The sequence below is a fragment of the Rhineura floridana genome, chromosome 2 (assembly GCF_030035675.1).
Source record: "Rhineura floridana isolate rRhiFlo1 chromosome 2, rRhiFlo1.hap2, whole genome shotgun sequence".
Lineage (NCBI taxonomy): Eukaryota > Metazoa > Chordata > Lepidosauria > Squamata > Rhineuridae > Rhineura > Rhineura floridana.
In genome coordinates this window covers 166,239,552-166,265,241 of record NC_084481.1, presented here as the reverse complement: position 1 = coordinate 166,265,241, position 25,690 = coordinate 166,239,552, and the positions used below count along the sequence as shown (strand labels likewise).

Here is a 25,690-nt window from a genome sequence, read left to right as displayed (position 1 = left end):
CCTACCTGGAGAACCGTCTCCAGAAGGTGATGCTTGGGGAGCATTACTCGAGGCCCTGGGTACTCCAATATGGGGTCCCGCAGGGCTCAGTTCTGTCCCCTATGCTCTTTAATATCTATATGAAGCCGCTGGGCGAGGTCATTAGGTGTTTTGGAGTGCGTTTTCAGCAATATGCTGATGATACGCAGCTCTATTTCTCCTTTTCATCTTCTTCAGGTGAGGCTGTTGATGTACTAAACCGCTGCCTGGTTGCGATAATGGTCTGGATGAGAGCTAATAAACTGAGACTCAATCCTGACAAGACTGAGATGCTGTTGGTGGGGGAGCCCTCTGCCCAGATGGTTGATGTCCGACCTACCCTAGATGGGCTTACACTCCCCCTAAAGGGGCAGGTCCGTAGTTTGGGGATCTTATTAGATCCGCTCCTGTCTCTGGAGGCTCAGGTAGCCTCGGTGGCACGGAATGCGTTCTACCAGCTTCGGCTGGTAGCCCAACTACGACCCTACCTGGACAGGGAGAACCTTGCCTCAGTTATCCATGCTCTGGTAACCTCTAGATTGGATTACTGTAATGCACTCTACGTAGGGTTACCTTTGAAGACGGTTCGGAAACTTCAGCTGGTGCAGAATGCTGCAGCCAGAGTTCTCACTCGGACTAAAAGATCTGATCATATAACACCTGTCCTGGCCCAACTGCACTGGTTTCCGGGCCAGATTCATAGTGTTGGTTCTTACCTATAAAGCACTTAACGGCACCGGACCGCAATACCTGATGGAACGCCTCTCCCACTATGAACCTACCCGTTCGCTGCGCTCAACGTCGAAGGCCCTTCTCTGGGTTCCAACTCACAAGGAGGCCCGGAGAGCAATAACGAGATCTAGGGCCTTCTCGGTGGTGGCCCCCGAATTATGGAATGCCCTCCCTGACGAGATACGCCTGGCGCCTTCTTTGATATCTTTTCAGCGCCAGGTAAAGACCTACCTCTTTGCCCAGGCATTTTAGTCTTAGTTTTTAATTAATATTATAGTTAATTAATTGTAATTTTTATTAATTTTGTCTTAATCTGTTTTTAATGTGTTTTATACTTATATGTTGTACTCATATTTGCTGGTTTTAAATGTGTTTTTATCCTGTTGTACACTGCCCTGAGAGCCTGTTGCTATAGGGCGGTCTAAAAGTGCAATAAATAAAATAAATAAATAAATAAATAATAGAGTGTTCATTTTCCAGCTGTGTGTTTTATTTTCAAAGGGTTGTATCCAGTGAAGTCCCATTTGCACAAGGACTTCTGCTTCTGCAACAGAACGTCCCCTCCCTCTCCTCTTCTTATCTTCCTACCGTACATCCATATATGCTCTGGAAGATTGTGGGAACTCCTAGAACAGATTTGAGGGGCACATGTGGGAAAGAGAAGAAGTTCAGCTGCACAAGCAGAAGTTATTGCTCAAATAGGACAACTTCATTGGATACAAACCATGGTTAAGTTATATTCCTTAAATCTGAAACTTGTATACAAATGTTTGGGCTTATACATTGCCTTGGCCTTTAGGCAGAACAGCCAAGTGATAGGAATCCAACTCAGAGTTACATGTGCCTTAGTTCCGAGAAGAGGAATTTAAGCATGCCTAACTATTAACCGGACTGCAGGAATTGCCCTTATATAAAAAAAGATATCCATATTCATTTTCTTATTTTCTTATCCGTTTCTTATTCTCAATAAATGTTAGTGGAACTACTTATATCCTATGTCCCAGGGTATAGTCTGAAGACACATGAGACTTACACCTTGCAGATCTGGGTCTGATTAGTGCTGGGATGAGAGACTGCCTGGGAAACAGTTGTATGCTGCCTTGGGTACTATGATGGAAGAAAGGTGAAATAAAATAATAAAAATATAAGAAAGTAAATAAACATTAAAATTCCACATTTGTTAATTAGCTTTGGTCCGTGTATACTTTAGACTACATTCTGCCTTTTGAAGGAGGCACCACAGGAATAGAAAACATTCAATAGTGAGTCCTTTTATCTCAAACTTACTGTTTTCTGGGGCTAGTACAGCAACTGTTCTCTGTGCTTCATTTTTACCGTGGTAAACTAAGTGAGATGAGGTAGACAACAACCTGTCTATGGTTGGGCAGTATGGTTGCAAAAATATGAATTGATGTCCCTTTGGTCAACTGGAAATTCTCTAGTAGGAGAGCCAGGTTGTTTTCAGAACCCCAGAGCTCCATTCTAGCCACGCAGCCAATAGAGTTTTTTTCCATAGATTTATCTGTTGGAGAGCAGCCTTCTGTTCTGTTTCGCTATTTCCTGTTTAATTGAGCAAAGAAGTGAAGAGTTGAGGATTGGCTAGGATTCCTAATAGCGTAGCCAGTCATCTATTTACAAGAGAGAGAAATGCTCCAAAATGACCACAGTCTTGCTTTTTCTTCTTCATTGTGAATAGTGTAATGCTGCTTAAATAAACCTAGTGTCATAGCAGAAGATTCTTGCTCAAATAATGAGTATAATGGGGTTCCCTGTGTTCTGGTGGCTGCTTTCTTTGAACACAGAAAGCCTTCAGCTGGGATTAAGTTAGTATTCCTCATGAGAGCTCACATGCAGAAAAGACCCTGTATCATTGAAACAAAGCTATTACATTAGTCCTTCCTTCATGCATTATAGTCTTTTTCCTTTTTAATAAGAAAGGACCCCATTCTCTGCACCCTTTCTATAAAGTTTTCTATGATTTTTTGCCATTGGCTTTTACTATCTTGATAAAGGGGTGCAGATTATTTGATAGTTTTATCAGAGGTTATGGTCTGACACTACCTAGCAGTTGACTTGGAGTGGAACAACTAATTATGTATTGTTCCATGATGCTTCTGTCAGCAGCTGAATATGGCTTCAGGCCAAGCCAAAGACCAGATAGAGGTGTATGTGTGTTTAATCCTTATCTCCTTAGCCATGTCTACTCAGAAGAGCCCCCTGAACTGATAAAAGATGCAGGGGCTTGTATCTTTGATTTTGCAAGGAGAAAAGCAGTGGGGTGTGATTTTGAGCAAACAGCTTAAAAGAATCAGGTTAAACAACCCCTCATCCCTCCATGAATTGCCTGTTCAGAGTGAAGACATATAGTACTTTACCTCAAATAAAAACAGAATTCTCGGGGAAAGAATAATGAAACCACATGTTATATATACAGCTGCATAAACACTATACATCTAAAGCACATAGCTTCCCCCCCAAAATTCTGAGAACTGTAGTTTATCCCTTACAGAGTTACAGTTCCCAGTACCATGGATTCTTTGGGGGAAGTAATAAGCTTTAAATGTATGGTGTGTACGGAGCCTTTGTTTTGCAGTAAAGTTTTCCCCCCTAAAGTTATTAGCTTTTCATATTTTCATATGAATTTACGGGGATCAGCTTCTTACAAGAGTAGGAACCATATTCTCATGTCTTTCAGTGTATCAATCATGGCTTAATAATGCTTAATAATGCCATTTATTACAGGTAAGACTGCTGACTGACTAGGTGTTCCTGGTCTGCTTTTGGGCACTCAGTTAAAAGTGCTGGTCCGGTCCTTTAAAGCCCTATATAGCTTAGGACTAGCTTGCACCCATATGAACATGCCCAGATGCTGAGATTCTTTTCAGAAGCCCATTTTCATGTCCAGCTGAGGCTTTTGGGTGCAATATCTTTTAGCCCCACTTCACACATAAGGATCAAATTAAATTATATGTAAGAATTCCAGAATTTGGATTTTTCATGTTCTTTCTTAAAAAGCAGCTGTGGTAGATGTTTTGGACTGGGAAAGGGTGGGTCTAACCCTTTGCCTCTGCACCAATTCCTTGACAGTTTCAAAAATGTGTCTGTAAGTTTTCATCTCTGTGGCAATATCTTCAGGAGGGTTTTAAGTTTGGCAACCAATGCCAGGGCAAAGAATTATGCTGCAGCCCCTGTCTAAATAGAAGTCTCCAATTTCTTTTTAAGAGGAAAAAATGGAGGTTCCTACCACAGAACTTGCACCTTGCCAAGCTCTTTGGTGTCATGCCCCTCTCCCTTCTCTTCTTGGTCACCAGCAGTGATACATGGTATTTGGAAGCCAGGTGAGCAATGTTGCCCTGCCAGCCAGGGCTGTGGAGTCGGTACGCCAGACCTTCGACTCCAACTCCGACTCCTCTATTTTTCTACTGTCCGACTCCAACTCCGACTCCTTCATAAATGGCAAATGTATATTAACTAGTAATAACAAATTTACTGTAGTAAAATGGTAGCACAAGGCATTTCATCACCACCGTGTGAATCCAGAGCTTGGGAAAGTTACTTTTTTAAACTATAACTCCCATCAGCCCCAGGGATTGGGCTCGTGGGAGTTGTAGTTCAAAAAAGTAACTTTTCCAAGCTCTGGATTCACGTGGTGGTGATGAAATGCCTTGCGCTACCATTTTACTACAGTAAATTTGTTATTACTAGTTAATATACATTTGCCATTTATGAAGGAGTCGGAGTCGGTACATTTCTACCGACTCCCGACTCCACCCAAAATTGCTTACGACTCCGACTCCACAGCCCTGCTGCCAGCTGCTACTGCTCTAGTATATGCATTTTAATACACTTTACTTGGCTGGAGAACTGCATTGCAAAATTCAGGGAAGTGAGAATTCCAAAGGATGGCTGCTTTCAGTCCACATATTATTTCAGAAAATGTGAATTAGGTAGGTTCACCTTTAAATGAATTGAATTTCTACCCCATCCCTACTTCAAGGATCCTATCCTGACTAACCCAAGTGGTACACTTTAGGCAAAGGGACAGGGAAGAGAAGGATGGAGAGGAATTAGCTAGAGTTGGAGCAAACTGCTCCTGGGTAGGCTCAATGAAGATTGAGCAGACTAAACAACTTGGTTCTTGCTAGGACTAATTGATGGTCACATCTAGGTATGTGCTAGTGTTGGTTGGCAGTTAGCAAATAGATCAGGTGCAGAGAGTTCAACATTTGCATACATCTGTTCGTCTGAGACACTGAGGGAAGCTTGTTTGCTATTAATGAAGGTAGCTAGTGTAAGCCAAGATTAGCCTTCTCTGTGCACTTGCCAAAGCCTCATGCTTTGCACAGCTACTTGTAGAGCAAAGCTAAAGGAGCCAAGGAGTTAAGGGTTATGCTTAAGGTGCCAGCCAGACTGGGCACCTGGGTAACACACACCATATTGAGGTGCAGCAAAGGCTTTCCTAACTCTGTTGCAGCAGGTGCCTTCAGAATAGGGCACAGCTCTAAGCCCAAGCAGTTTTCCTCTGAAGTCTTGTTGTGCTGGTTCACTATGCCTCTGTAGGCTCCGCAACATGTAGACAATGTATTTATGCCATTGAATAATCCCATCTCCAATTCAATTTGGAATTATTTCTGGCTTAAACATTAGCTGGAATAAGACACAAAGAATGACTGTGTTCAAAAGACCAGAATCCTCACAGTGCCAACAATTTCAGTTACAAAGCATTGTATTTTGATATTTATGTGGTGTTTATTGTGAGCCACTTTAGGCACAGTCCATTGTGGAAAAGCAGTGTTTAAATAAATTAAAACAAACTAATTTGGGTGTTAATGCTGAAAAATATTGTACAATGTTATTTAAACTAACGTGGAAAATATTTTAAAACAAATGTTGAACAACGTGCAGATGGCTGCTGGCAAACTGGCCTACTACGCTACAAACCAGAGCTTGGAAAAGTTACTTTTTTAAAACTACAACTCCCATCAGCCCCAGCCAGCATGGCCACTGGATTGGGCTGATGGGAGTTGTAGTTCAAAAAAGTAACTTTTCCAAGCTCTGCTACAAACTGACAAGTGTACTTGACTAAGAGGGGGATCCACAAGCTGAAAGTAGAACTTCCATATGTGTTCCAATGCTTTTTTTATAAGTAACAGTGAATTCAATGGAATTTTTGCCTCCTTGACCGTGCTAGCATTCTTTCCCTCCCCCAAGAAGGTGCATTGGGTGATAGGCTGTGTTTACTGATACTCAGAGCAGAGCCCCTGGAACCAATGCACTTAAGTAATTTATGACCATCGATTTCAGTTAGTCTAGTCTGTGACTTAGTTAGATATCACCCACTGTCTTCTTCATAGAAACCAATTTAAGTAAAAACAGATGTTAAAATAGTGCTGTAAAGCAACCCAAGGTAATGTCAGGCCAAAACCAGCTTTCCACTGCAGTGTTTTTCCACACTCAGAGGGGGGAAGATCAAGAGTATACATGTGATTACACAAGGACAAAAACTCTTGAAAATTGTAGTTGTGGTATTTGAGAATATGAGAAGCAAGTGAAATTAATTTGAAAGAATTAGGCATATTTAGCCTTGAGAAGACTGAGGGGAGATATGATAGCACTCTTCAAGTACATGAAAGGTTGCTTCATAGAGGAGGGCCAGGATATCTTCTTGATAATCCCAGAATGCAGGACATGGGATAATGGGCTCAAGTTGAAGGAAGCCAGATTTTGGCTGAACATCAGGAAAAACTTTGTCAGAGCAGTACAAACATGGAAACAATTACCTAGGAAAGTGGGGGGCTCTTCAACACTGGAGGCATTCAAGAGGCAGCTGGACAGCCACCTGTCGGTTGTGCTTTAACTTGGATTCCTGCATTGGGCAGGGGGTTGGACTTGATGGCCTTATTGGTCCCTTCCAACTTTCCTATGATTCTATGACTCTATGAATTTGAGATGTTCCTAAAACAACTTAGGGCTCATTCAAACGGAGTGGGATAATCCACGTTTTCCATATCTGGTTCATCATCTGACAGTCTTCACTTTGCCTGTTTGTTCGCCCTTTCCCAATTAAAAAACCTGCTTGTTTTGCGCCCACACACGCAGTGAGAGGACCCGTACTTCTTCTCGCTTTTTCCCAGCTCCGCCCATAACACTCCCCCCATCAGCCAATTGGTCCGCAAAAATATGACGTATGCTCCTCTCCCCCTTTGCAACAAAACACAACAAGGCGCATGCGCTTGAACGTATGAGTGCGAAAGTTTGAATTTCCTGATGGGAATGGAGTTCCTTGTCGCTCACCACCCTGGAGCAGTGCCGGCTGGGGTGGGTGTGTCTCTAGGTGCCCCTGACCATCCAGGGGGATTGTGGGCAGTGCAAGGGATCAACGCTTGTAATCGCCGGGCAAATCCCACCCACCCCCGTAATCCTTGGGCTCATTCACTGCAGGGTTCAGTCCCGGACCGTTATGTGGCTCAGCGGCAGGAATGCTGCCCCTGAGGGAAGCAAACAGCCCCCCCCCACGGGTGGCCGCTCTCGGCTCGGGCAGGGAATGCGGGCAAAAAGCCCCACATGCTGCTATGTCAATCTGCGCTGAAGCAACCAGCACAGGCTTTGCGGTATTCCCTCTGATAAAAGAAACATGCAAACCACTTATATGCCTATAATTCCTGTATTTTTGTTTGTATTTGCGATATTTCGCAAAACCGACTGTATGCTTTTCTAACTTTAACGTTTCTGGAGATACACATGATTGCAATTCCACTTATTTCTCCAGAACAGCAAGTAACGATGTGTCATGTCTAGGAAGGTAGACCACCAGTCTCTATGGTTGCGGGTGGCTGAGATGCTGTAGCAAACCATTTATATGCCAATAATTCCTGTGGGATTTTTGCTTGTATTTGCGATATTTCGCAAAAGCGACTGTATACTTTTCAGCTCAGTTGGGCTGCAGAGAACCTGCAGGCTGTGGTTGAAATTGACAAGACTCAAAGAGAGTAGCCCTGCAGGCAGGAAAGCGAAATTGGCTAAGGGTGCCTGAGTGTCTGTAATCCAAGAGGAAAGTCTCTATTTCTCTTCTCCCCCCCTCGACTCTGGATGCCTGGAAGCAATGACCAATATGTTCAAGAAGGACATTTGATGCGGGGGGGTGAGGGGTGGGAGGTGGAGGTTAAGCAAAGATAAATATTTTCTCCCTTGAAAAAGTTTACAAACAACCACAATTGCAGATCTCACCCTGAGCGGCTGCCCAGTTTGCAGGCTGGCTAAAAATTAACCGCTGTTGCTGCTTCTGCGCAAATGCACTTTTTTGCATCTGCGCAGTACACCACACCATTGCTCTGATAGGTTCCTTTTTCCTGGCTTTACCCGGACATTCGCACACATGCACAACAGTGGAAATACGTGATTGGCTGAGAATGAGGGAAGGGATATGGGGAACCGCCCATCAAATGCCCACAGCTGTAAAGTCCACGGTATTGCATCCAAGCACCTGAAGGTACAGCGGATGATTCCCAGTTTAAAGAAGCAAATCGCATGATTTGCAGTATTGCAGGAGCAGATTTAACTGTGTGAAAATGCGCAAAAGCGCACGGTGTCATATGGACGACCAAAAAATAATGAAAACACAAAGTGATCATGTCACACATTTTACAGTCATCTGGATGAGCCCTTGTTCAGCCACACAGCTTGTCAAGGAAGAGTAACTTTCTCCACAACAAGTCTACAAGATTTTCATAAGCCTGACCTCAATGTCTTATTAGTTGAAGTAATGTGAAGTATAAAACAGTAATAATTTCAAAATTGCCTACTAAATTTATAGAAAGACTACCCTGAATATATTCAGATCAGGCAAAAAGTTTTTTAGATATTCTCAGCCTTTCCTCTGCATTGTTTACAGATAATCTTTCCATGTCTTTAACAAAATATGTCATCATAGCTAACTGTGCTTCATTAGCAGGTGATTTATTGCCTTTGTGCAATAAACAAAGTCATTTTTATTTTAATATACTGTGTCTGTGTTTCATGTTTTACTGCCTTGTAAACATATGGTGTCCTCTTGCCATGTGGCTGAATATTTGCTGTGGTACATTTCTGGAAGGCCTTGTTATTGAAGCTAGTATTCTTAGGAAGAATGAAACGAAACTGTATTTATGTGTATATTTGGAACACCTGAAATACAGTCATCTAAGTGCAAAATCTGATAATTGATACAAAATTTAGAGCAGCAATTAAAAAGCATCTGGGTTCTGTTTCACAGCACTACCTCTATAGCCCACTTTTCCCACATTCTTTATACCTGTCCCATCTTCTGGGCATCCTGTATTCTTTGAAACCTTGGATCTTTGAAACAAGATTATTTATGCAAAATAAAACAAGAAAGTATAGCCAGGCTTCAGATAGTTTAAAGAGGTTGACAAGTCATGACAATTCACTGATGCACAGAATGCATCTTCCCTTTTTGAAGATACACAGGCTGGAGTGACACCTTCCTACTCATGCTTCCTGAGTATTACTGAGTATAATTTCTGAGTATACTGAGTATACATACTGAGTATAATTTCCCTGTCTTTCTTTGTTCATGGCAGGTTTTCCAGGATCTTGGTACTTCAGTATTATCCGGTGCTTTTAAAGGATACAACATTTGTCTTTTTGCTTACGGACAGACAGGTTCAGGAAAAACATACACCATGATGGGAACTCCAGTGAGTAACATCATCAAATACATTCTGTGCTTTATTTTAAATTTGTTGTTGGCGCTTGGGACTGGTTCAATATGCAGCAAAATTTTTAATATGGATAATGAGTAGTCACAAGTGCACTGGTATAGATATTATCATCGCCTATGTATGTCATTCCTTCAAGGCATTCTTGTTTTCACCATCTGGACTTATTTTGACTACAGTCATCCAGTCCGGAGGGCTACTTCTGGTTTTGTGAGCCTTGCTTTTACCCTTGCTGTATACTTTGTAGTACATTTGAATCTGTACAATTTTAATTAACAGGAGTGTTTGATATCAAAGAGCTTGTTCTTTCACAAAGGAGCGGACTACATAATTTTCAACTCTTATAACTTATTGGGTTGCATACAAAATTACAGAAACAAGTCTGCTGTCACAGCAGGGCTTTCTTGTCCTCTCTGCCCCACTACAGTCCTCTTTGCCTTCTTTTGTAGAGCCTCTGTTGAGGATTGAGGGGCCCTCAGGAAAGGCCTGGGATTTGTTGCTTTGTGTGGGGAATGCATTGGGAAGAGGGAATAAGTGAAAATTGGATGGAGACAACTTACACGAGCTTCTGCTCACACAAGCACTCTCTGCCCAGTTTTCACTGATTTCACACACACAAACAGACAAGAGACTTTGCAGGGGGGGCAGAATGGGGAAGAACTGGTGGGAAATTGCACAAGTGGACTTCTGCTTGTGTAACTGTGGAAACATCTCATTATTTAAAACAGTTTTTTAAAGCTTTTTGTGTTATACAACAGAGCAACAATCCTGTTCTTCCTTCATTTTCCAACTATCCAGTTTTATGATCTGAGCTAATAGGTACTAAAGCTGGAGAAGCTGGTTGCATTGTTGAAACAGTTTTGTCCCCATAACTTTTTTTTAACTTTTCATGTTTTAGTCAGATGGTACCATGGAGATTTTACCATTGTGTAAACACTATTTACTCTTTATAAAGTGATCTTATCTCTTTCTTCACTTTTCAAGGCATCCATTGGATTAACACCTCGTATATGTGAGGTATTTATTTCGTTGAACCAAATATTTACATTGTTTAAATTCCATTGATCTTTTTCATCCTAAAAGCAAAAAAATGAAAATGTTTGACTTCTTTAGGGTCTGTTTTCAAGGGAAGATGACTATTCAAAACAGTCAGCATCATGCAGAGTGGAAGTCAGGTAAGCCTGCCCCTCTCTGTCTTTTTGTTGTGTAGTTCTATAGGTCTTAACACATTTTATTTCTTCATCTAAGATTGCAGTCTGACACTTACACACCCGATCTTTGCTGCTGGAGTAATTAGAATTTCCCTGGCATCCCCATCCACTGGTCTCCATAGAGAAGAGAGTCACTGCTGCTTCTGAGGCTCTCACTGCAGCCATGGAAAGTACAGTAGAGTAAGTGCTACCACCAGTGGTATTACAATGGAGGGGCAGAGCAGGTCTCATAATGGATCTGCTGGATCCTAAACTGGGCTTGTCCATGGAGAGGGGCCTGTTCTGGTCCTTCAGCCGCACAAACCTGCAGCTGATACCGCCAAAAAAAATTAGAGGAAAAACTATCCCCACCTTCCATCCTGAGTGGTGCGAGCAGTAGGGCTTGGGGTGCAGTGGTTTATCTGCCATTTCACTGCTACCTGCCTGGCCAGAGTTTGGATTGGTCTATAATTGAGCCATCTCAGTTTTTCTGTTTCTAAAGCTGTAGGCAATTTTTTGGAATTAGATTTGTATGTGATTATTGTTTTCTGTTATTTCATCTGTTTTATGATTTGCATAGATATTTAAATGTCACTAGATCCAGTTAGCATTAGACATTTTCAGGTCCTCTCGACACTATAGGCCCTCCATAATAACGGCAGAGCGCCCAAAGGAATCCTAGTTTGTTCAGTTTTAGTCTAGATTAATACAGTGCATTAATGATAGATGCAATCATTATGTAATTATACTTATGGTATATAAGGGAATGTATATAAGGGAATGTACAGGAAATACTGGTTCCATCAGAGGAAGAAAGGAACGTTTGGATCCAATGTAGGGTATCTACACTCAGAGGCAGATATTCAACAAGTAGCTTATCAGTTGCATAGTATTTTTTCTAGCATTTGTAAGCACACATGGAACACTTGTACTGTTTTATAACTTGCCTATACATTGCAGGTACATGTTTTCATGGCCCTAAACTTGTCTTAAATACCTTGTTTTGTGGCATAGCATATTTCAACCTCATCTGGACTAATGTCTCTATGACTAGAAGCACCTACTGAAGACCTTCCTCTTTCAACAAGCCGTTTCATTAGAGACCTTATCCCACTTTGTGTCTGTTTTGGAATTGCTTTTTAAGATATTTTACAAGATTTTTTAAAAAATATTTTTTTAAGAACATAAGAAGAGCCTGCTGGTTCAGGCCAGTGGCCCATCTAGTCCAGCATCCTGTTCTCACAGTGGCCAAGCAGATGCCCATGAGAAGCCCGCAAGCAGTACCTGAGCACAAGAGCACTCTCCCCTACTGTGGCTTCTGTCAACTGGTTTTCAAAAGAATACTGCATCTAGCTATAGTGGCAGAGTACAGTCATCATGGCTAGTAACCACTGATAGCTGTATCTTCCATGAATTTGTCTAATCTTTTTTTAAAGCCATCCAAGTTGGTGGACATCACTGCCTCTTGTAAAGTGCCTCTTGTTTTTAAGATGTTTTATTTTTAAAAAAAATTAAGATGTTTTGTTTTGGGGATGTTTTTAGAGTTTTGTTCTTTGTTTGCTCCTTCTAGGAGGAAAGGTGGGATAGAAATTTTAATAACAATAGCAATAAATTGATTGATTGATTAATATCCCTCCCTTTCTCCCAGCAGGAGCCCAGGGTGGCAAACAAAAGCCCAATAATAATAATAATAATAATAGGCTCCACATGGTGAGGGAGGAAGATTGTTCCCTCCCACCTCAACCACTGGATATGCCTGTCCTGCCTCTGGGCCCACTGGATGTCTACACAGTGGTATCCATTTTACATGTGGCCTACATGTGCAGCATCCAATCAAGTAGGCTGAATTCACATGGCTGATTACCAAACTGCAAGTGGTATATCAGTCAGTGGTTAGGCTTTTTCATGCATTAGTTTTATGTATGTAGGCCGGAAGCAAATGTTAGGCCCTAGCCAGTGTTGCGTTTAAAAATCCTAGGGATGGGACAGGTGTGTCTGCTGGGCAAGACAGGGTAAGCATAATCTTGTTTTCTCATCATGAATAGCTCCTCCTTATGGAGAAGTACATCCAAACTGGCCCAGAATTCCTGTATCATTACCTCTACTTTTCAGTTTCCTAGAAGTCTATAATGAGCGAGTCCGAGACTTATTAAGCCAGTCAGACCATAAGAAGCCATATACGCTTCGTGTCCGTGAACATCCTGAGATGGGTCCATATGTTCAAGGTAAGTGACTTTTAAGGGGGCTGCAAATTGATATTATGTGCATATTTTGCTCATTTGTGTTGTTCCCTCCCTTTTGTTAATTGTAGATTGGAAACATAGATGTGGAAGGGAAATCAGATTCCCAAAATTGTGATATGTGACTTCTGTATGTTTACCTACTGATGGTATACAGCATGTGTGAGAAACCTTTGGCCCTCCAGATGTTGATGAACTACAACTCCCATCAGCCCCAGGAAGCATGGCCAATGGCCAGGGATGATGGGAGTTGTAGTTCAGCAACATTTGGAGGGCCAAAGGTTCCCCACACCTAGTATACAGCTCTGAGTTACACAACAATACACCGAAGTAGAAATGGGTGAGCTTCCAAATTCCCGCCTCAGTTTAACTTGGAATTTCTCTCGGTTCTTTGGGGAAAAATGGAAACAACTAGTCTAATTGTTCTTATCTTTTTTTAAAGAAGTATTTTATTATTTTTGGTTGCAACAAAGAAGAACTTGCGTAATAGTTCAGAGCCAGTCTGAGTGCTCATCTTGGGAGCCTTTTTTCTCCTCCAGATGATCCACACACATAAAGCAGGATTAAGGGTCTGAAATCATGCTGTGGCCTTCTGGCTGTGAATTGAGCCCTCCCCACCATCACTCTCATCTGTAGCAAGCAAGTATTGGGGATATCTAGAGGTTGTTCTGGAAATTCCTGTTACTCTGTGTTGTTTGCTGAGCAGGCTGAGGCTCATCTCTTAACAGAGATACTTCTGTTCCCATTACTAAATAACATTAAGAAATGTAAAAGCTATGTAACAACTGAATGCTTTCAGACCAGTTGACTTTGTCACAAATTCTCCATATTGATGGGACAATCCACGGAAACCTTTGGGGCTTCTTATTTTCCCAGACTCTGGAAATTGCAATGTTCATGTGATAGTATTTTTTCAATGCGGATTAAGATAAATATTTGCAACTAGTGATTGTGAACTGCACATTAGATGTTTCTAGGTTTGTTACAGTTCAAGAAGAACTAACACCATGTGCTAGATATATTACATGGTGATATTTCTTCCTGTACTGTAGTGAACCTAGAAACATATAACAAGGGCTTTCCAGCCTTTTTTGAGAACAGGAATAATGTTGCTGTGAATTATTAATTACGCCTTAGTTCTGAATTTGGGAAAGGTCATTTGAACATGCCCCATGATATTATGATTAGCAAGCTAGCTAAATGTGGGCTGCATGGAGCAACTATCAGGTGGATCCACAGTTGGCTCCAGAATCGTACTCAAAGAGTGCTCATCAATGGTTCTTTCTTAAACTGGGTGGAAGTAATGAGTGGGGTACCACAGGGCTCGGTCGTGGGCCCAGTGCTCTTCAACATTTTTATTAACAACTTGGATGAGGAGGTACAGAGCATGCTTATCAGATTTGCAGATGATACAAAATTGGGGGGCATAGCTAATACTATAGAATACAGAAAGAAAATTCAAAGGGACCTTGATAGGCTGGAGCCGTGGGTTGAAAACAACAGAATGAAATTTAACAGGGATAAATGCAGAGTTCTACACTTAGGAAAAAGAAACCAAATGCACAGTTATAAGATGGGGGATACTTGGCTCAGCAATACGACATGTGAGAAGGATCTTGGAATTGTTGTTGATCACAAGTTGAATATAAGCCAAAAGTGCGATGTGGCTGCAAAAAAGGCAAATGCTATATTAGGCTGCATTAACAGAAGTATAATTTCCAAATCGCGTGAAGTATTAGTTCCCCTCTATTCAGCACTGGTTAGGCCTCATTTTGAGTACTACATCCAGTTCTGGTCTCCACACTTCAAGAAGGATGCAGACAAAGTGAAACAGGTTCAGAGGAGGGCAACAAGGATGATGAGGGGACTGGAAACAAAGCCCTATGAGGAGAGACTGAAAGAACTGGGCACATTTAGTCTGGAGAAGAGAAGACTGAAGGGAGATATGATAGCACTCTTCAAGTACATGAAAGGTTGCCACACAGAGGAGGGCCGGGATCTCTTCTCGATAGTCCCAGAGTGCAGGACATGGAATAATGGGCTCAAGTTGCAGGAAGTCAGGTTTCAACTGAACATCAGGAAAAACGTCCTTAACTGTTAGAACCATATGACAATGGAACCAATTACCTAGAGAGGTAGTGGGCTCTCCGACACTGGAGGCATTCAAGAGGCAGCTGGACAGCCATCTGTCGGGAATGCTTTGATTTGGATTCTTGCATTGAGCAGGGGGTTGGACTTGATGATCTTATAGGCCCCTTCCAACGCTACTATTCTATGAACAAGTAAATTCTTTCAAGTCTCTGACATTTTTCTCTTAAATTACAAGTGAAATTACTGTGACCTGCTTATGAAAAACAAATCATGTTTCATGAAACATACTTTTAAAGTGCACAGACATGATTGGTTGTGACATAGACATAGTGCCTGATAATGGTGTTTCCTTATGGCATTTATAATTAGAGAGGGTGATCTCTTCTTCCCTTACTTTCTAATAGCAATGAGAGCAAAGGCATAACAAGGACATTGGAGGAGAAATGGCATCTATCCAAATTTTGGGAATCCTGCTTCAGCACACCATATAAGGTTGTTGTTGCCTTGTATCTGTGTCTTCTGATAGGCTCCTAAGTTCCAACAAAGTTCTGAAGCACTACTCTTGCTAACGATTAAACACTGCAGTTCAAATGTTTAGAAAAACTTGGCTAGATGCCTCAGAGATGAAATACTGTATTTGTTAAACAGTGTGACTTAATAGTGTAGACTTAAAATGCTTGTGTGAGACCACATAAACTGAATTGATTTTTAACTGGTGATTCAGTTTGGTTGAGTTACTAGTCAGATGGTAGGTTGGTACATGTACACGAATATTTTAAAGATTTATTTAAAAAGTAGGTGAATATTTCACTTTATTCTATCCATATCTTGTTTTAATTATTTCTTTAGAGGAGCCTTCTCCAACCTGAAGGGGCCTCCAGATGTTTTGTACTATAACTCTCATCAACCGCAGTCAGTATAGCCAATGGCCAGGGATGACTGAAGTTGGGAAGGCTTTTTTGGATTAACAGTCAATAAAGAAGAGTGTGAACCATATATATCTGCATATATTCCCAAATTAAGTTTCATGGAAAGTGAAAATTTGTAAAAGAAACACCATAACTTGCTCATTAGAATAGGCACATGGATGTTAAGAAATATACAGCCTGATTTCATGCCTGTTTACATAGATGTAAATCCCATTGTATTCAATAGGATCTACTTCAAAGAATGTTGGATTACGTGTGCAGCCTTAGCGTCAAAATTATTGTTTATTAAATTTATATTCCATCCTTCCTCCCAGACAAATCCCAGGGCAGCAAACAAAAATACTAAAAACATCTTTATAACATCTTAAAAACAAAACATCTGTGGGTAGGTGGTTCCCGAAAGCCTGCTTTGGATCGGGTCATCCGTAGTCTGGGGGTGCTCCTGGATCCATCTTTTTCACTAGAGGCCCAGGTGGTCTCAGTGGCTCGAAGTGCCTCTTGCCAGCTTCAGCTGGTGTCCAACCCAAAGACAAAGGAACCAGACCGAGACGAGGTGTGATCTGTTTGTTGTTTTATTATTGTGATGGTCACATCCAAAGCGGTGCGCTTCGTATACCTGTCTACCCTGACTCACTACTTTCCCTAACTATTCTGCCTAAGCAGTCTCTGCAGCATGTGGGGAGAGTTGACCCGGCACTAGAGTCTGGGGAGGCACCTGCTTAAGTAGGGAAGGTCTTTGTGAGTAAACGACAGCTCCGATGGAGTTCCACCCTTTGAAAGTCTCCCTTCTCACGCCTCCTTGTGCAGGCCATGGGGGGGCAAACCTCAGACAGCCTATCTGAGAGCAGGGCTTCGCTAGGTGACAGCGCGGGCTGTGAAAGTGCAATGCTGATTGGTGCAGAAGCGTTTGAAGTGCCTGGCAGGGGATTCCTGCATGGGTGGGGTTGGCACGAGTGAAGGGTCGCTTCCCAACAGTTCTGGCAGGGGACTCGCAGGCGGGGCTGGAACTGCCTCGATGGGGGTGCCAGCCATGGGAGTCTGCCAGAGCCCTCCCTTCCTCCAACGCCCCCAAGAACCTCGTCCTCATCTGACTCCTCTCTCTGATCTAACTGTCCTTGTGTCTGGGGTGCAACAGCTGGTAAGACGCTACAGCCATTTCTGGACCACAGTAGCCTGACCATTGTTGTCCATGTGCTGGTAACCTCCAGGCTAGATTACTGCAATGCACTCAATGCAGGGCTGCCCTTGAGGTTGGTCTAGAAGCTGCAGCTGGTGCAAAATGCAGTGGCCTGACAGCTTACTGAGGTAGGATACTGCCAACATGCTACACCACTGCTGAAAGAATTGCACTGGCTGCCCATTAGCTGCCTGGCTAAGTTCAAGGTGCTGTTTTTGGTCTATAAAGGCTTACACAGCTTGGGACCAGGATACCTGAAATACTGTCATACCCCTTATATGCCTAGTTGATCACTGCATTCTGCAGGCTAGGGAATCACCTACCTACAGTGCCTCTGTCTTCCTAGGATTCAGAGTCAGTTTATTGGCCCTCATCCAGCCCACCACCACGTCCAGGCACCGGTCCACTGCTTGCACAGATTCATACATTACTGAGAAATAGACAGTCACCCAGTGATATTCTCTGAAAACGACCCTGGAGATAGGGTTGGAATCACTGCAAAACAGTGCCTCTGTTACCCATCTCCCCAAATGGGCTCAGAAGGATACCATGGTTATTCCAGGCTGTCCATGGAGGCTCAGATTTCGGCAGTGAACTGGGCAGCCTGGTACCAATTACACCTCATACGTAGGCTGCAACCCTACCTCCCTGTTCATCAGCTCCCACTGGTAGTACATGCCCTGGTCACCTCTCGATTAGACTACTGCAATGCGCTCTACGTGGGGTTACCCTTGAAAACGGTCCGGAAACTTCAACTGGTACAGAATGTGGCGGCTCGTTTACTTACAAACAGTCATCGCCGTGATCATATTACGCCAGTATTATTCAATCTACACTGGCTTCCAGTAGTTTTCTGGGCCCAATTCAAGGTGTTGGTGTTGACCTTTAAATCCCTATACGGTTTCGGCCCAGTTTATCTGAAGGAGCACCTCCAGCATCACTAATTATGCCGCCAGACAAGATCAGCCACGCAGGGCCTTCTCTCAATCCCACCAACAAAAGCAGCTAGGTTGGTTGGGGCTAGAGAGAGGGCTTTTTCTGTGGCGGCCCCCACTCTCTGGAATTCCCTCCCGTTCGATCTTCGGCATGCCCCTTCCCTGGATACCTTCCGCTGAGCCTTAAAAACGTGGCTGTTTGGACAGGCCTTTGGGACTGCCGGGATGGGCTAATTACATACTGAATGCCCGTTGTTGTGTACTGCATATGTTGTTATTTTTGTTACTGCTGATTATATTGTATTTTATTGTAATTATTGTATTTTATTGTATTTTATTGAAATTTAATATGTACGTCGCCTAGAGTGGCTTCAACCAGATAGGCGACCTAAAAATTAAATTTACATTTACATTTACATTTAATGGTATCAAAAGCTTCTGAGAGATCACTCCCCCTGTCCTTTTCCTGATAAAGGTCATCCACCAGAGAGACTAAGGCCAATTCAGTCCCATAACCAGGCCTGAACCCAGATTGGAATGGGTCAAGGTTATTTGTTTCATCCAAGAGTACTTGCAGTTGCTGTGCCGCAACTCTCTCTACCACTTTCCCTAAAAAGGGAGTATTTGCAACTGGGTGGTAGTTGTCACTAACCAGTGGGTTCAGGGTGGGCTTTTTCAGGAGTGATCAGATCACCACCTTTTTCAGGGTGGCTGGGACCACCTCCTGCAAAGATGTGTTGACCACACTCTGGATCCATTCGGTCATATTCCTGTAGCAAGCTTTAATAAGCCAAGAAGGGCAACTGTTGAGAGGACATATTGCTGGCCACATTGTCGCAAGCACCTTTTCCACGTCATCAGACCACATAACTGAAACTGATCCCAAGAAATTATAGCAGATGTTGCACTGGGCACCTTGTGGATGGGGCATCAAGATTACTATGGAGGAGGAACTTTACTCTCAAAGTGCCTTGAAAACAATTCACAGTGGGCTTACAAAGGATCTAAAACTCCATTTCCTAGAACAGATGTTAACAGACCCCTGACAATACAAAAAAGCTCGACTGGATGGCTACTTGAGGATACAGTGAAGGCAGAGAAGTGGGCCTTCTTCAACGCCTTTACTGCCACACATTGGCACAGTTATGCCTGGTCAGCCTCATAGCACGTCTTTTGCCGCTTGCATTCTAGCCCTTGACCAGTCTGTTTCATTACCCTTGTTCAGTGGAATATCAAGGTGCAAACTGCACTCCATAATGCCAGAGAAGTTGCTCAGGGGCAACCATGTCAAGAGCCCGATAGATCTTGTTCCACAGTGTGACAAGGGTTTCAGTAGGGTCACCTGCTCTATCTACTGGACCACACACCCCCTGAGCATTCAGGACTCAATTGGATTCCATTAGTTTCCGGGGGTGGACCATCTTAGTCTGTCTACCAGGCAGACTAAGACAGGTGTGTTGCTACAGCTTACTGGGAGGGAGAAGGGTAGGGGCGAGGCAGCAGGTAGGTTGCTGAAGTGCGAGAATTCCCCAGAACCAATCTGGTGCTCCCTCTGGTGTGTCTGCACCATGCCAACATCCCCACTGCCTCGCCCTTACCCCTCCCAGTAAGCGACAGCAACACACCTGCCAGGAAGCTAGCAACACACCCCATCAGGGGAGCCACTTCTGAGTATTTAGAATGAATTTGGACATTGATTCATGTTTCTTCATTATACCTTGGTGATATAAATAATATGTGTGGTTTAATTTCTGGAACATAGGGCAAAATGTAAGCTTTCTATTTTTGCATGCATTGTGCTTTTTAAAGTCCAGTCAGGAAATAGCTTATAGATAGGGGGGGAAAGTGTTAATCTTTTAGCTCAGTGGGGTAGGATGTGCCCTTTTTATGTTATTGTAGGATGAACACTTCTAGTGTATTAAATTTTGTTATTGGATGCTTTTTAAAAAATTATAATTGTTTTGAGGCAGTATTTTTTGTAGTAAGCGACAGATGATGATAATAATAACCATAACCACCACCACCAAAAAAGTCTGGAGTTTGCAGGAGAGTTGTGTACCACCCAGTTTGTTTCAATTACAAACTGCATTCTCATATATATTTGAAATAGTCAAAATTGCAGTCTGTTATGCAATGTTCAGGTTCATTTGCTTGTATGAGGATTAATGCATGCCACTGAAAGCAGCATTTTTTGTTATCCCCTGTCCGTCACGAGGTCTAGTAAAGTAAAATGTGGGATGTGACATCATTGAATTCCTAGGTTCCCTGCCCTACTCTGCTTCATTGGTTGCTACTAAAGAGTAAGGCAACTTGCAACAAGACGACATCTGTCACACATTAAAATATTTTGTTTTAATAGATGGTATGGGGGAGAAATGCGAGGGAGGCATGAGAAGTACTGTGGGGGGAGAGAGAGAGAGAAGAGTTTGAACAGCAGCCGCACATCCTCAGAAATGCCAAGTTCTGGTCTTGGGTACAATTAAAATATGCAAGTTTTGGTCTTATGCTTCTTGCATTTGTACTGACCTTAAATATGAACAAGGTGTCCATACTTATTTCAATTGCATTTTGATTCTCTCTGTTTATAAGCAGTGCGTTTCCCAGATGCAAAATCTCATTTTTTTAAAAAAGAAACAGCACTAAACATTTTGGATAGCTTCTATACTATCATTCTTCACTGCAAATGTTTTTGAGATCCTACATTTTAAATGCTGAAAGGCTTTCAGTGCTTCTTATTGGAATGGTTTCAAAATTTTCCCATCCAGATGGTTCAGCTGTTAAGGAACCAGCATCTTTTAACATCAGGAAATGATGCAATACAAGACGTATTATTAGCCTAGAAAGACTTTCAGATCTTTCTGTGATATTTAAAAATGACCATTCTTTTCTAAAACAGCCAAAATTGTGCTTTTCGTGTTATTTCATCTCTACCAGCTTGGCATACTTAATTTTGTGTGACCTTTAAGAGTAAAATGTGGATTACAGATTCCATAAGGTGGACCAGAACAAAGATTCATCTGGTTCACCATCCTGTTTCTAACAGTGGCCAGTAACGATGGGGGAGAAATTTGATTCTGTTCTCATTTAAAAGTGAATCTACTGAATTTGCACTTTCCAAAATAATACACAAGCCGAAATAAGGCCATCCTTCGAAATTTACACTTCACATTTTATAATGCAGTTCTCTAGTCAAGTAATATGTACAAAAATGCAGATGCTAGGGTTAAGCTGGTATAAAAATAGATATATTGGTGAAAATAGTATGTACAATGTATTATTAGGGGAAATTGCTTGCAAAAAATGTGCATGTTGGTCTTCATTAGGATATATTTTAAGTTGCAAATTGTTGCAGAAATGTGGAGACCTGAATTTAAGATTCGAAAAATGAGAAACTTGGAGAATGAAAATTGATTTCTTGTCCATCCCTAGTGGCCATCCAGATGCTTCGATGAAGCCCACAAGCAGGGCACAAAGGCAACAATTTTATTATGGTTTATTACTGTTTATCAAACAGTGTTGCTCAGCTGATAGTAAGGATTCTGTCAGTGTAATGGGGAGGGCAGCAGTTTGCAGCAATCCCTCCTCCTTCAGGCAACTGCCCCCCTAAATCTGCTGCGGAAGGTCCTCTGACCCTCCGGAGCAGATTTAGGGGTGGTGACAGGCTACAGGAGGGACCTCTCTGTTTTGCTAATGGAAGCCTTACTGTCAGCTGAGCAGGACTGTTGCCCACAACCCATACTGTTTTTGCTCCAAAGGCATATTAAAACAACAAAAGATACAGTGCATTACAATAAATTGCCATAAATAAAAAATCAACCAAAACAATATAGGACTGCAAAATTGCAATGTAAAGGGGCCAGAAGAAAACCTTCCTAAGCCAGGGGCTTATAGAGTGGTTTTACTCCACTTCTGTTACTGTTTAATAACCTGCTACCATTTGACTATTGCTTCAGATTTATTAGGGCTACAAAAAAAGGCTGAAGCATTTGAGGCTCTATAAGCTTAGAATAAAGCTCAGATCCTTCAGCCTTTCTTTGTAGCCGAATAAATCCAAAGAAATGGTCAGCAGGTAGTTGGCTTTTAAATAGTAACAGAACTAAAAATGTGAATAACTTTATATTTCTCCTTTAAGATTATGTACAAAGAAAAAATTATTGACAGAACAAAGATACTGAGTCATTCATCACAGTTACAATTCTCTAATAGGCAAAAAAAAAAACTTTGCAGTTTAAGAATATACCTATAGCCAACAGATATTTCTGTCAAACTTTTAAAAGCAGGGAAATTGGGCAGTGTGATGCGTCCTTCCCTGGCTCTCCCTGTCAGGTTCCTACCTGCTCGTGGTTACTGCCTGTCTCTAGGCACCACCAGGGACTCCACCAGTCCGGACCGCTCTCTCTTATGGTTTCTCTCCCCGCTCTAGCACAGATCTCAACAGATCCCCCTGCTAGGCAACCACCAGTAACGTCCCAATACTAGTATTCCCAGAGACTCTGAATACTGGTATTGTTATTCTCTTCACCGCTGCCACCATTTGTTACAGTTCCCCTTCAGCCTTGGTCATTACCTTACCCTCCCTTCTGGTCTGTGAAACCCCAGCCAAGGATCAGGCCTTTGGTAAACCAAATTAAGTATTTATTAAAGATAACAAAGCTAACAAGATTAACAAGATTTCTTCTTAAGGCGCATAAGCATATGGTTTTACTCAATACTAATCTGAACTCCACCTCCCTCCTGGTAAACAACTCTCTAAACCCCACCAAGCAATCCACTCTTTCTCTTCTCCCCCTATTCCACTCTCACTCTTCCTTTTATACATTCAGCCATTTTAAACACTCAGCCAATCATCTAGCATTCTACTGCCCATTCACTCCCCCTCTTTCACTCCACTTACCATGTATCTTCTAAAACAACAACACTTACCATATATACATTAATATAGGAACATCACAGGCAGCTATAGTGAATGCACCAGGCGAGCAGGAGACCTGACCTCCTCTCTGAGATATTGTACCGTCCTACAAATTTGTCAAAATGCAAACACAATTTGGGTTGGTCTTTCACAGTCCAATCCACTTCCTGTGTAGCTTGGAAGAATTTGGTGGCACATGTCTCTGAGCAAATGGTGAGTGGTGGCAACACCTGCAGTCAGTCCAAATAACAGAAACGAGACATGTGCTGTGCTGATCGTATTTTAGCAGGAAGGAAGCAACTATATTAAGACAGTTGATATAGCGGAGGGGAAAGACTGCTCTGGTCATTTGCATGCTCATTGAGTTCAGTGGGATTTGCTCCCATGCGATCATGCTTAGAATAGGTAAAACTAACCTTGAAGAAAGGGATAGGTACGGGGGGGATTTGAAAGAGGGGGGGAGGGGGCGAAGGAAGGGAAGGGATAGGAGGGCAGGAAGAAAGCTCCTTTCCTTTCCAAAAGGAACACATTGTGAACAGTATCATTGTTTTTGAGGGTTTCCCCCATCTTTTTATTCTACAGCAGGCACATGTAGCCTCCCACCCAAATTTAAACCAAAGCTGTCCCTGGCCACATCCACACCAGACTCTCATTTCACTTTAGACAGTCATGGCTTCTCCCAGATAATCCTGGGAAGTGTAGTTAGTGAAGGGTGCTGAGAGTTGCTAGGAGAGGCCTTATTCCCATCACAGAGCTACAATCCCCAGAAGAGGGGCTGACTGTTAAACCACTGTGGCCACTGGAGCTCTTTTAGGGGAATAAGACTGTCCTAACAATTCTCAGCAACCTTCACAAACTACACTTCCCAGAATTCTTTGAGGGAAGTCATGACTGTCTAAAGTGAAATAAAAGCTTGGTGTGGGTGTGGCCCCCTGATTAGCCTAGCGAAGCAGCTGAGTCTGGCTTTTAGAACACTGACAGTTGGTTCTTGCTGAGCATGCGTGGACTTATAATTGACTCCAATGCTAAATTTCTTAAATTAATTAAAAATTGGCCAGGCATTTTTTAACCTTTTAGACTGCAGAAGATGAAGGTCAGAGTATGGGGCAAGGTCTGTAATAGGATTACAGGTACTCTGTGAACATGGCTGATTTTTAATTAATTTCAAAATATTATGAGAACACTGACAGAAAAGAGTCCAACAGGGGTCTGTCGTCCCCCCCCTTTTTACACTTTGAACTCTTGATTCTCTCTTGACTGTTTTGTGTGTCACTATGAAAATTTAGAGGGTTGTTAAGCAAGTGTTTCTGAGTTCAGGACTATACGTTTTGTAAGGTTTTGTTTTGAAATGAGCTTATGGGAAGCAGCAGTATGGCATGGGGGAGTATTTTCAATTTAACATCGCGGAATGTGAAAAATCCATGTTGAGTATAGTGTACAGCCGCTCTTGTGGCTGTACAATTTCTCTGCAAACTTTACTGCAGTAGCTATGTGAAATCTTTGAGTTCCACGTGACCTCTGGGCGCTAAAGAGATCTTCCAGCAGGTGAACTCTCTGAATCCTATTTCAGGTGCTGCAGCAGACAGGTATTATAGAACCACAAGAGACCTGTATTTATGCATTTTTTGTTTCTGCTGCAACATATTTTAGTAGCAGCTTGCTCATACAGAGCTGTAAATATAAAGCAGTGAGTCACTACCAATACAGCACTCATTATTCCTATGATGATAATTTTATATTAATCATATTGAAGGAGCTGTATCTCTACAATATACTGCTCTCCAGTGGGGCTGCAGAGACTATTTCTGCATTCTGCAATGAAGTATCCTTTATTCTTTGTCTTGTCATTTTCTCTTTTTCAAGTTCACAGAAAACTTTTTAGTTAAATAATTGTTTTCTTGTTTTCTCTTGTACTAATTTGTTTTGATGTCATTTATCAATTTGATTTCATTTATTTGATTTCATTTATTTATAGTTAACACAGTAGTGATAACAGTCTTAGAAAAGCTGTTTGCATTACATTATTGTCAAATCAGTTACTTTGATTTTTTTTCTTCCTGCACAATCAACCACAGTTCAGGATACCAAGGACTGTACATGCAGCAACACGTATGCCTTGGAGCTTTTCTGGCCTTTCTTCCTAGGAAATGCAGCCTCTTGTGCTCCATGAAAAGCTGCTCCTAGTGGAGACTCTCTGGAGTAGATTTACCAGTATTCTCTTTCCTCCCACCAGTACACATGCAGAAGTCCTTTCCACTTTTGCATGGAGTTATTCGGCTCCTCCTGACTATATTAGGTCTAAAAAGTAGGAAGGAAAGCTTATTAACTATAGGTCCTTTTGTTTTTAAAATCTCTGCTAGGACTGTCTCAACATGTGGTTACAGACTACAAACAAGTAGTTGGACTTCTAGAAGAAGGAATAGCAAACAGGTATTTTTTTCAAAAAAAGAAACTTCCAAGATATGCTACCTCTTTATTTATGTTGATTTTTCTAGGTGTGCTGTGTTCCATCTTACATAAGATAAGAATAGTTAATACTTGCAAGGACATTGATATCTTAGTTATTCTCAAGATGACCAGGGTGTATTGATGCTTTCAGTGCTATCTATCCTTGATAGTACTGAAACAACACTTCCTGATTTAGGCTGCAGTCCATTACATTTCTACTCAGAAGTAAGTTCCATTGGGTTCAATGGGAGTAACTCCCAGGTAAGTGTGTATTGGATTGCAGCCTCGGTTATAATAAAAC

At 42.1% G+C, this 25,690-nt stretch overlaps 1 protein-coding gene across 3 annotated transcripts in view; it reads left to right on the top strand.

The window, feature by feature from the left end:
• Positions 1 to 25,690, top strand: part of STARD9 (StAR related lipid transfer domain containing 9) — a 217,018-nt gene that overhangs the window by 73,335 nt on the left and 117,993 nt on the right. For all 3 annotated transcript variants that reach the window (XM_061611273.1, XM_061611274.1, XM_061611277.1), the window contains 5 exons: positions 9,330 to 9,446; positions 10,452 to 10,484; positions 10,581 to 10,642; positions 12,770 to 12,882; positions 25,302 to 25,371. In XM_061611273.1, the coding sequence (XP_061467257.1) occupies positions 9,330 to 9,446; positions 10,452 to 10,484; positions 10,581 to 10,642; positions 12,770 to 12,882; positions 25,302 to 25,371 (395 nt within the window). The remainder of the gene's footprint in view (positions 1 to 9,329; positions 9,447 to 10,451; positions 10,485 to 10,580; positions 10,643 to 12,769; positions 12,883 to 25,301; positions 25,372 to 25,690) is intronic.